The sequence below is a fragment of the Anoplopoma fimbria genome, chromosome 4 (genome assembly GCF_027596085.1).
Source record: "Anoplopoma fimbria isolate UVic2021 breed Golden Eagle Sablefish chromosome 4, Afim_UVic_2022, whole genome shotgun sequence".
Taxonomy (NCBI): Eukaryota; Metazoa; Chordata; class Actinopteri; order Perciformes; family Anoplopomatidae; genus Anoplopoma; species Anoplopoma fimbria.
The window spans coordinates 6,202,296-6,214,934 of record NC_072452.1 but is presented as its reverse complement, the minus strand read 5'-3'; the positions used below and the strand labels follow the sequence as shown (position 1 = coordinate 6,214,934).

The following is a 12,639-nucleotide window of genomic DNA, read 5'->3' as shown; positions in this document are numbered from 1 at the left end:
CTGCAGTGATATGTCATAACGGCTTCTTTTCACTCCACCTTATGATGTGGAATTGATTGTCTCCAGTGAGTATCGAACTACAAAATGCTTGCATTATTTAATTACCATGAAATTAAAAATATCAAAACCTGAGCAGTAATGTCAGTTAAAAGAGGTATTTTACTTTGATTGGTATAGAGCCTACAAACTTTATTGTTCAAGTAAATCATTAATGAATTAAATAAATGATAATCAATGGTATTGAATTGCAGCAATGACTAACCATCTGGCAAACATGTCTGACAGTATTGATTTGTCTCATAATCTCAAATGACACAAGCTATTGAGAAAAGCATTGACATAGCATTTTCACAATATCTATATCATAAAAATATATAATAACTGTGTTGTTTAAAGTAAACATGTCCCATGCTAGCATTGCTAGCTGTCAAAGTGGTGCTTTTAGCTAAATGCTAATATCATTATGCTAACAAGCTCACAGTCACAATGCAAGAGTACTGATGCTAAGCAGGTATATTATTTACCATGTTCACCCTCTTAGTTTAGCATGCTAACATTTGCTAAATAGCGCTATAGCTGATGCTGATGCAAATTTCATTAGTTTTGCAGGTGTTTGGACCATCAAACCGTCAGACATTGTCATCATTAGAGCCATACTATTTGAATGGCTAAAAATGTCTGACTGACTGTAAAAATGTCCATAGAATATACAAAAATAAACACAATAAGACAGTTGTTTTAAACTGCTAAAAGTTTTATCTGTTATTTTGTGACTATTGAAATGTATTTTCATCTAATGAAATGTGCTTTAGCTTCATTTGTTTAAAGGGGAACTCCACCAATTTTATGCATTAAAAGCCCGGAAACATTTGCATGTCTTCTGTTTTGGGGAGTTGAGCCTAGCCTGAGGGCATGGGTTTTAAAGGAGGTGGGTAACTCCACGTATTCCATTCTGGGAAATGTAGGAATCAGTGTTTTTGGAGCTTGACCCATACTAGTTACTGGTTAAGATTGAGGTTGTTCATGTTTTTCTTTAACGTTCTATAAAAAAAAAGGTTTGCAACCTATTTTGTACATATCAAACATCAAACATGATGTATTTTCATTTTTAAAAATGCGTTACTTTTTTTGTTGCATGTTATGACATAAAATAGGCTTTGTAATTTGTAGGACTCTTTAATGTTTGGAAATATAAAAGGGTTTATTGTTCAAGTTTTATTAATTTGACAGTGTTCTCTATCATAATGTATTTTTAAAATTGTTACTAATTTCACTGTACACTGAATTTTTTGCCTGCATTAACAATTAAAAGCAGTAAACTGTTAATGAGGACCATTACCCTTTAGTGCCAAAACTAATGACGTCACCACTGAGGTGTTGTTACTCATTAAGTACAGAGCTGTTAACTAAGTGATCTCATGACTCACTATTCCTCATCACAATGACTTCATTCAGAAAATCAGATAAGATACTCTTTATGGGTCTCAGGCGCACGGTGTCTAATCCTTGTTGTCATGATCTTTAAAGTTAACTATCATGCAGGCACCAAAAAAAGGGAAGAGGGCAAACACAACTGCTTCTCGTGTCCTAAATTCACCTCTCGGGCTGGACAGAAAATAAACAGGAGCACCAGTAGCAAATAGAAACACCACAAGTCAGTGGCATGCACTTTCTTATGGGACAAAGATGACTGGACTCCTACAATGCTTTGCTGGGAAACCCAACACTGTCCTACTATATATAGCGGGGCCTTCACACTGCATGACTGCTCGTGTCGAGTCACATGATTCAAGAAATATGGGTGGACTCACACACACACACACACACACACACACACACACACACACACACACACACACACACACACACACACACACACACACACACACACACACACACACACACACACACACACACACACACACACACACACACACACACGCTCTTCGCCCACATACAGATGCGCGTCCACAGAGGCTACGGGTGTGGAGATGGTGAGGGAATGAGAAGTTTTATTGAGTTGGCTCCGACGTGTTGCTTCCCGTGACCCTGACTCCCATTTGCTCTGTCTGCCCAAGCGTCTCGCGCTCTGTCTCGGTCTAAACCACATGCTAATCAGCTTTCTGTGCTCTCTGTTTGATCTCCGGTGGGCTGTTTTCTGACGCATCCCGTTGAATAGATAATCATTGTGTAAGTGACCGCCATCAGCAGCTCCTCTGTGTCTTCCCCTATCAGCAACCCCCCGTGCTGAATGCACGCTATAACCATATGAACAGACCCAACTGTGTTAAATGCAGGGGGAAAAAAGAGATAAAATCTGTCTTTCAGCATTAATATGTTCTTTTACACACAAACAAAAGACATATAAAGTCCTTAGGGAAATACCCAACACAAATATAAATAAAAGGTATATTACAACAGTCAAAGTGTCAGCAGGAGCAAAGCTTTAGCAGGGAATTAGTGACCAAGTAAAGGGAATATGTGACCCAATAGTTAGGTAGTAACTTAAGCTCAAACACTCTGAACCTTTAAAAGGAAGTACTGCTACATCTCTCAAGGTATCACGTGTCCTTACAAGAAGGATTTACTATTTTTCTCGCATCTGATGTCCCTTTAGTGCTGCAGTGCAGTCTGTGGATTTGTCCAGGGACACCTTTGCCATTCTTTTAGGTCTGTACTCCGTGTAACTAGAATTGAAATGAGACATTAACCACAAGGTTAAAGCGCTGACTCAGAAAGCTGCAGGAGTGTGTGACGTTGTTCAAATCATAGTTGGTTGATCAGCATAGGAGCTCTTCTCATACATAGCCCCTCCAAATGTATGACAATGCAGGTCAGTCATCCAAAACATGTTAGCTTTTAAGGGCCAAAAAGTGCAAATTTCTTGCCCAGCCCAGTCTGTCACGTGACTATGACCAGCCTGTCCCCTGACTCAGTACAACCGGTCATGTGTTTCACTAACTGGAGACCTGACTGAAGGCAAAAAAAAAAGCCCCAAAACAAGTAGGAAGTGAAGACGCTAACAACGGAGTCGCTGTAGATGTCTGTGTGTCGTAGAACTTCAGATGATGGCTGAATGTAACGGATGACAAATATTAAATATGACACTTGACAAAAAAAAAAAAAAAAACCATTCTCATCACAGTGTCAACTCAATGGTTTCCTGAGCTATTAGCCACATATTGTGGTGTCTGTTGTTTCCGTTGTCATGGAGATGATTTAGTTGTAATCGTGTGACATCAGTATGGATTTTCCGTCACATGGTAGCAGTGGTGAGATGTGGCTGATAGTTCTGGAAAAGCCAAGTAAGTGGACCTTGTGATAAGACTTTTGTCTCAAACTGCTATTTCCAACGTCAAGAATGAACCTTTTAAGGTCGATTCACTTTTTAACTTTATCAAAGCTCGTCTTAATCTGTCAAATTTATTTTGGTCCACAAAAATCACAGCACTTTGATAGTCTGCAGCCATGCTAAATGAGCTAAATGCTAATGTCAGTGTGCTAACATGCTCACAATGACGATGCTAACACATGTAGAAGGTGTTATTTTTTACCATGTTCATCATCATAGCATGCTAATATTTGCTTATTATACAAAGTCCATATGGGAATGTCAATAGTTATTTGACCATAAACCAAAATATTGGACCACATGTTGGTGCTAGAGGACAAGTCAAAGGATCAGCAAAGTCAGTAGGATTCATCCACGCATCCATTCAATTGTGGTTGAGATAATTCAGTCTGGACCGCAGTATGATTATGATGGAGAGTAAAAAACAAACAAACAAACAAAAAAAAGAGTCCTCAATATTAAAGCATGAGTCAGCTAATTTACCTCATAGTGTGTCTTACTAAATTCGGTGTGCTGGAGTAGCAAAATCTTCATTAAAACTGTACATCCTGTACATCCTGTTCACACATTCACAAAGAAAGGACACTCGTCATGTAGAAAGCAGACTGTTAAAGGGCTGGTTCAGGTGTCAGGAGGCCCGTGTGTGTGTGTGTGTGTGTCATCGATGAAAATAAGGGATTGCAAACTTTTTTTGTTTGTTGTTCTTGAAACCAGTCTGTTTATTATTTACCATGAATTCAGTCCTTTCATTTTATACCATTAAAAAAATAACCTTCACCCTTGTGATTGATATACTGAATCGGTCAGTGGTGTTAAACGGCACAGTGGCAAGTTACATGGACTACATTTAAAACAGTTTAAAGCTTTTGAACAGCACAGTAAGATATTACTTTTTATCAAACACATGTTTCCTTGCCAATAAGCTCTGCTTATGACTTCTGAATAGGAAACTTAACATTAAAACTCATTTATTGAGTGCAGCAGAGTGTTTTTCTACCTGTAATCAACAGTCTCTGTCTGTGTGTGCGTCTCTGGACATCTCTCGGTTTCTCTGCCTGTCAATCACACAAACCGTATGAGCACATTTGAACTCGGCAACATCAAAGCTGCTTCATTTTTCTCATTCAGGTTGACTTCGGTTGGAAAAGCTTTCAAGTCTTTCTCTCACTCCAACCCCCTCAGACGTTTCACTCCGTCTGTGGGTCTGTCAGTGCATCTTGGCCGTACAAAGTGTATCTCAGGTCAGCGCTCAGGTTCAAGTAAGGATCCTTTACTGTATCCGGCCTCGGCCTGTTCCATCAGTGTCTAACTGAGCCATTATTTTCTGCACAGGGTTGTTACAATCAGTACGGCTCTGTCTCTGTGTCACAGTGTCGCCAGCTGGACACACCTTCAGTTTGAGGGGATCAAGGGTGCGCTGCTTTTCTGTAGGTGAGCAGGTTTGGCGGGTACAGGAGGTTTGGTGGAAGCAGGCGTGATGTGATGATCCTCTGCGAACGTCTTCCTGAGCTGCGCCACGCGGCCTCCGTAGTGCGAACTCTCTGAGGAGGGGACAGGAAGTCAAGGTGAGTTTTCAAGATTTATTCACCTCTGAGGTCATATTCTAATAACTGACTATATCCAGAATTAATTTCCTTTCAGTTGACAGCTCCACTCTTCCGACACAAATCATCTGTGTTCTATGTAACTGCGGAAAAACCTGTTTCTTGTTAATATAATATTATAGTGACAGACACCTTCGATAAGCTTTGTGACAATGCATGTTTTATATAATACAATAAATGCTTTATTTAGCTGAAAAAAGATTGAATCTTTCTTGGAAAATAAACCAAAAATAGAGATGCATGTAGCAATATGCAAGTAGATGATGTTTCTGAGAAATGACTAATAATGCAAGCAGTGTTGGTAGTAAAGTAAGTGCTTTTGATAATGTTTGGTACTTAAGGACAATTGGGAGGTTCTTAGAATTATCTTTAATTAACTTTACCTGAGTATTGCTTTTATTTTGCGGCTTTATGCTCCACTACATTCAGAGGAAACTATTGTACTCCACTACATTTATTTGACAGCTTACGAATAACTTAAAAACACAACATATGATCAGTTTATCAGATGAGCTCTAACTCAACCAGCAGCAACATTTAATTCTGTTTAGGTGTTGATGCATTCCTGATTAATAATCTAAGAATAAAAATGTACATTATAACACTGTAAAAGGGAAACATTTACTATCGTTGGTGTATATTGTATTTAGTAGCTATAATTGTAGTTTTTTTTCATTGCCTACAGTTTGTCTTACCTTATCTTATCATTTCTAATGATATGCAAGTACTATAAATGTATAAATGTTTGGGGTTTTATGCATGCAGTGGTGTTTATTTACATTGTGGTAGTACTTCTACCTTTACACAGACTTAGAACACACAACTCAGGTTTCTCTCCCCTCCTCTCTTGTTGTGTTACCTATGTCCTGTTGTCCGGCCCTCTCTGTTTCTGACAGCTGGGCCTTGAGCGGCGGTCGGTTGTCATGGCTACTAAAATGGGGCCCGTCCAGAGGACTCCAGTCGCCGTGGTTGTCCGAGCTGCCGCCTGATTCACTGTCGCTGTCCTCGGTGGGGTCCTTAGGGTCATCATCAGCGCTGCAGTCCTCCTCAGACCACCGGTCGTGCGGTGAGACCGGGTCATCCTGAAAATAAGCACAATTTGACGGTGAGACTCTGATAAGCTCCTGTGTTTACTCCCCCGACTTCAAACCCTCACACAAACACATGCACTTACGCTTACATCTGTGAGGGACAGGTCTTCCTTTAAGCCGAGCTGCTTGGCCTCTCTTCCTGACAGCAAGTCCACCGTCTGGATGCCATGCGTATTATCACTGTGGACTCTGGAAGACAAAGACAACCATTTTTAGTCCCTCAGTCAGCCGTCCTAACCTTTGAATCAATCCCCCATTAGTCAAATGGCAAATAACTTCTATAATCCAATTAGGACGAGGAGACGGCTCGCTTACTGACACTCAGAGTCAACTAGAGTTATGTCTTTTGTTGAAGGAAGTTTTGCACATTCTGGACGTTGTTGCTTGACACAAGTAGGATTTTTTCTAAATGTAAACTAATTAACTAATAAACCTACTGCTGCGGAACAAAGTGGCTACGTGTTGCTTCTTCAATAAACAGCAAGCAAACTGATAATGTTGCTACAGAGTCGGCTTTTTTCATTTTTCCTAATACCATTTAGGTGGATGACAAAAAAAAAAAATCAGTTTAAAAGGAGTTCTATGTGGGTTTATTTTGTGCGTTTACCTGTTGTTCATGAGGCTCTGGAGCAGTTTGGAGGACCTGAACTCGTCCACCTCGCCGATCACACGGACGCTCACGTCTCCGTCCCGGCCCAGCAGCCACTTCACATGTTTGTTGTGGACTGGAGGAGAATCAAAAGATAATGAAAAAAAAAGGTAAGCTTTCTGTCTCAGTAATATTCCGTCTCATGAATTGTCATTCTGGCTTTTTTCCAGAAGGTGGTGCTGTCCTACCAGCATAGAGCTTAGGAAACCTCACACAACCAATGGGCTTCAGTGTTCCCTATTTGTGCTCTCTATTTTATACATTTTATACCTTTTTTCCTGTCTTTTAATTGGAGTAAATTATTTGTGTCTCACTGCAAAACATCATTCTGATATTGAATATTGATGAACCACGTTAAAATAAAGTTGGATCATTTCAGAAGTAAAGGAAATAGTTAATAACAGGGCTACATGTTTTACAGAAACTCCCTTGAATGTTGTTAATTTTTTCCAAACACAACAACCAATTATTCCATGACATCAGCACCCGCAGGGTGTTTCTTAGTTATCACCACATCATGACACAGTCGGCAGAAATAACCCCCCACCCCTGATTGTGTGATAACAGGTGTTTCCCATGACACCTGATAAAAAGGTAAAAACACCTGCCATGACATCACTGATTGGGGTGTGGCCTTAAAGTTCAAATCCTCAGAGAGCTGTACAGCAGCACTTTTCCACCAATAGGATTTCAATGCAGATTTGCCCTTTGAGAGACGCAGGAGGCAACAGATGCTGTAGGAGTCCATGGACACGATCAGCTCCTAACAGTGAACTGACTACACAGATTTCTAAGAAACCAGCTAACAAAGGCCGCTCTGTTTCCTTCTCCATATTTTAGGGGATGACTCGTGTTTGCCTATGGTCACGTAGCACATAAGGAGACATTGTTTGGACGTCTCAGTCTGATGTCACCTGACCAAAGACCGTCTCTGACATCAGTCGTGGTCTATCTGTGCAACACACCTTTATGTTCAGACACTGATTGAGTTACAAGACACAGAGGCCACTTCCAGTGCAGAAGTGAGGTGTCTGTCTTTGTTACCACCACACCTACAAATTAAGCAGAAATGCAACACCAAACAGAGTCATGTTTAATAGTTATGTGACATTTATGGGCCTGCATGCACACGTAACGATTTGTCCTTCCCGACAACAGCGCCGTGGACAAAGACTGAGAGAGGACTAACTGGATTGTATGTTGTGTAACACATACACGGCGACAACACACACTCTCAGGTGACATGGCACAGATTGAGTCAACAAAGACGGCAACTTAATACGCAATTTAAAGCGCGCCGACGCCCCAAACCACAGGGCTTACTCAATCTTATTCAGCTTTCAGCCGGTAGAAGGATTCGACAGGCGGTGATAGAGGCTGTCTGTCACACACACACACACACACACACACACACACACACACACACACACACATTGTGCAGCAGAACCAGCGGAGGCGATAGGGTCTCACTGAGTCAGACAAACAACTTAAATGGAGGACGGGTGGGTGAAATGAGTGAGACTGGAAGGTAGAGCTGAGGTAGACATGGGCCACTAGCTCTGGACTCAATCCCTTTGTGTGTAATTTAAACACATTTATCAGATTGGTAACATGAGAGGGTGTTACTACACGGCTTGTGTATCGTGTGAACTTGGAGTGTGTGCACTCGGAGAGAAAAATCTACTCATTAATTAGTTGTGAAAGGGCTTGAATGTACAATCTTATAACATCTGAAATATAAAGTAGAGTGTGTGTTTGCAGACCCATAAATAGTAGTCAGCAATAGACTTTAGAGAGTTATAGTAGTAATAGTTGTATATTGTAGTGACAGAGCCACTACGCTTCGTACACACTTTATAAAATGTGTGTGGTAATTGTATGAGGATTAAAAAGGCCTATAATAAAGATTTTTTTTAAAAACAGCAAATGGAAAAAAAATGGAAGATTTCAAATTTGATTCATTTCTTTCACTGTTAAAAGACTAGTGTGTAAGATTTAGGGGGATCTACTGGAAATAATACATGGAATATATTATTCATGCCAGTGTTTTCATTAGTGTATAATCAGCTGAAACTAAGAATCAGTTTAGAATAAGCCGTTGTCTGGTAGAAAGGGAGCGGGTCATCTTCCACAGACTACACCATGTTGCTACAACAGCCCAGAGCGGACAAACCAACCATTGGGTCTAGAGAGAGCCCGTCACTATAGTTCTTCTCAACATTTAGGAGTGGAGGGGTTAGCGGAGGGGTATTCAGTTGGTTGCAATATGCAATCTCTACCATGATGTTATTCTCATGGGGGGAAATGTTATCTTTTGTCTTAATTCAATCAGTTTTACAGATTAATCTGACATCTGAATCAATGGTAGCTACATTGTACTTAACAAATGAGTAGGCGAAAAAAAAGAGATTCAAGTTTAACACTCTCAGATATGTCCATTAACTATGAAGCTACAGCAAGCAACTGGTTAGCTTAGCTTAGGGAAAAGGCTAGCATGGCTTTGTCTCAGAGACACCAGGAAGTCACTGTGCCCACAGGAGAATAATAGGTCTGGCAAATAATCCCTGCAAAAAAGCAATTTATTGTTTTTACACTAAATAAATAAATCATTAATAATTAGTGAGCTTTGGAGGTGCCGGTTACCCTTAAACAGATCTAGGCTAGCTAGCTGTTAGCTGTAGCTAAGCTAACCCGCTGGAGAGTGGTATTAATCTTCAGTTCTAAATCTCAGCAAAAGATCAAAGTAGCATATCTCCCAACAATTGATTGGAAGGTGGCAGATTTCATGTTTTTTCTTAAATATTTGTATGTTGTAGAAATGTCTGATTCAAGATACAGATAATTGTTATAAGACTGTCTGTATTTCTGTCAGTTCATCATTGCCAAATTATTTGTGATACCTTTTTAACTGTAAAGAGCTGAGACCATGTGAGAGAAGCTATAGCAGATTTATGTTTCTGCTAGTCAAACTGAAGACCACATTTCCCAGAAAGCCTGATCCTCCCTGTTACTTAAGTCTGTGTTTTCCTCTTCTGCTCTACTGGAAATCATCCTCATACTATTGTGCAATGGAATGAGATGTACGTGTTCTCCATGTACGTCGGTGTAACCAGTAGAATGAGGCCAGTGTTGTGCTCTACCTTTCTTTGGCCTGTCGTCGTTGTCTCTTCCTTCTTTTTCCTCCCTCTGCTCCCGCTCTGTCCAGCGGCGTACCTGCTCCTCTCTCATCTTCAAGAAGAGGATCCTCTTCTGCTCCTCGCTGAGGGCCTCCAGCACCTCGGGCTCCACCCACATGTCTTCAAGGATTTTGGCCAGCATCTTGCCTCTCTAAACCCGGTTGTCAGCGTCGGCTGTCGTGCCCCTCTGTCTCTCTGTCCGGCAGGTCAAGTTTCAGCGGTGGGGCTCGATCGCTCCTTTTTCCTGTCCAAGAGTCAGGTTCCCTTTTCTTTGAAGGATGTGGGATCGGTTGCGGTCTAACTGCTGGAGGTCACTGTTGTGTCCTTTGTGAAGCGCTCCTCCTCTGTGCTGTAGGAGCCTGTCGGCCTCTCTGGAGGTGAAGGCACAGTGTGTCCGGATTGACTGAGCTCTGAAGGTTGCTGTTGTGGTTTTCAGAGAGAAAGAGAGGGGGAGAGAGAGAGAGAGAGAGATTATATCTACAGTATTGTTTATTTCCCTCCCCGTTCAATCCTGTTCTGGCTGGCACATCACAAAAGTCCTGAAGCAAATAAGCCACAATAACAGATGTAGTGGGTGTGTGTGTGTGTGTGTGTGTGTGTGTGTGTGTGTGTGTGTGTGTGTGTGTGTGTGTGTGTGTGTGTGTGTGTGCGCATTTTCATGAAGTGTTTACTCTGCATACAGTAGGCAGAGAGAATGCCTCTGTGCTTTCAAACACTAAAAGGCAAACAGGGGCAGGTTCATTATGTCAACACAGACAGACACACAGACACACAGACACACACACACACACACACACACACACACACACACACACACACACACACACGCAGGGCGTTGATGACTTTCATGCTATCTGGGGGTAACAGACAGAGATCAGAGAGCAAAAAAATGCTACAGTCCATCTATATTTCAATGTGACTAAACTTAAACAATGCAGGACAAACTAAAACTATGCAAGTGTTAATCTACTGAAAAAGTTAAAGAGATGTTAGTAGAGATAATACAAGATATCTAATATTATATAAGTAACAAAAGACATTCTGCTGATAATAAAATTAAATAAGAGATGTTAAAATTAAATAAAGAGATGTTACGGTACACGTACACACACACTGTTTTTGACACCGTATCAATACACGTGACACTGATAGACTACAACAGCCTGTCCACTGAGTCAGAACTCAGTCAGTTAGGTCCTCAAGAGAGAAAAAATTCCCATAGAACAACCATTGCCTTAAACTGTGTGTACACACACACACACAGCATAAAAGCAGTCTCCACCCTGTACACAATTTTGAAAGATGTGACACAGCGAGCCACTGAGATAGAGCCAATAGGATCTGTGTCTGTGAAAACAGGTCACCAATCTGCACTGGAGGGCGGTTCAGTGTTACGGTAAATCAATAGCGGCTGACAAAAGAGTAGAATCACCTTTTACTGTAAGTGATTGAGGTGTGGCAGAAGTTGAACCATAGCATTGTACTAAACCACAAACACTAGAATCACTCTATGGCTTGAGCCTAAACTGAGCAGTAAAACAATTATGTTCTGCCTCCAACAGCTGATGCAGGACTGAACCTAAAAATGTGATTCGTTTCTAATCTTCTTACCTAACAATTAAAACTTTTGCCAAATTCTAAGCTTGCTTTAGTTTCAATCCCCTTATTTTGTTAAGCATACTGTCACAGCCCTGATCATAACAAAAGAATGCTGGGGCTCACGCAGCTGATGACCCTCCATTCATCACCTGCAACAGGAACAACAGCAGGGACGAGGAGGGTCGTCACAACACACAGAGGCCTTAACTGACCGACTGGTCTTAGAACCAACATCCATTCATTCATTAACTCTGTCCAGCACTTCTCAAGTCCCTTTCAAATGTAGTTTTTCTTTCAAGTGGGGCTTTTGTGATGCTCTTGTTCATTGTTTGTGGGGCGTGTTTTCATTCATTCCTTCACAGCGTAGGAGCTGTGAGGCCCTTTGAGACTCTGTGATTAAATCAATACAAAGAAACTGGACCTGACTTGAAGATTCACAACCAAACAGCCCACAAAGGAACACAAATTGGTCAGTTTTTCTATAAAAAAAAAAAAAACCAGAATCACACTAAGCAGACTTATCAATAGCTCCTCATATTAACTGTATACATTTGAACAAGGGCCTGGCAGCACAGCAGAATTATTCTGCAAGACTATTCGCAGACTATAACATCCCACACAGGAAAAAACACAACAATCACAACATGAGAATATAGTGGATCACCATCCATAATTTGTTATTCAAAACTTTTTTATAAAAAAAAAAAAAAAAAAAAAGAAAGGCATCCAGGTCTGGCTCCGGGCCCGGGTTCGCTTCTGCCTCGGCTCGCATGCAGAGTAAAGAAAAGGGAGAAAAAAGGGGCAGAAAGAAGAGAGAGGAGTGAAGAGAGAGGAGTGTGCCCGGCATACTGAGAGAAAAGTTTGAAAAGTCTCTCAGTCTGAGAGAAACACTGGCCGTTTTCACAGCGACAGAAGAGAGACGTGCGAGATAAATGAGCTCAGACGGGCCGTGGAATGGCAATCACAACACAGACAGGCAGAGAGGGAGAGGGAGAAAGAGAGGGGGAGAGAGGGGGAGCAAGGAGGAGGGGAAGAGGACTCACTCAGTGTCTGCCAGCCGGCTGCATCTTCCAGCGCTGCTCTGAGCTCCGGCGCCTCTGTGAGAGAGGTATGATGAGTGTGTGTGACGTGAGCGACTGTAACTCTGTGTGTGTGTGTGTGTGAGAGA

At 41.4% G+C, this 12,639-nt stretch overlaps 1 protein-coding gene across 2 annotated transcripts; it reads right to left on the bottom strand.

Annotated features, from left to right (window-relative positions):
• Positions 1-4,051: 4,051 nt before the first annotated feature.
• Positions 4,052-12,638, bottom strand: zgc:92242 (uncharacterized protein LOC436899 homolog). 2 transcript variants are annotated; one of them, XM_054597005.1, is made up of 6 exons: positions 12,515-12,638; positions 9,837-10,292; positions 6,655-6,772; positions 6,131-6,236; positions 5,816-6,038; positions 4,052-4,893 (listed from the first exon to the last, which is right to left on the bottom strand). In XM_054597005.1, exons 2-6 carry the CDS (start codon positions 10,012-10,014, stop codon positions 4,745-4,747), a joined length of 774 nt encoding a protein of 257 aa, XP_054452980.1. In that variant the 5' UTR covers positions 10,015-10,292; positions 12,515-12,638; the 3' UTR covers positions 4,052-4,744. The 2 variants fall into 2 exon arrangements, with proteins under 2 accessions (XP_054452980.1, XP_054452981.1); XM_054597006.1 differs by having other exon boundaries at positions 6,137-6,236.
• Between the last annotated feature and the right edge of the window lies 1 nt (position 12,639).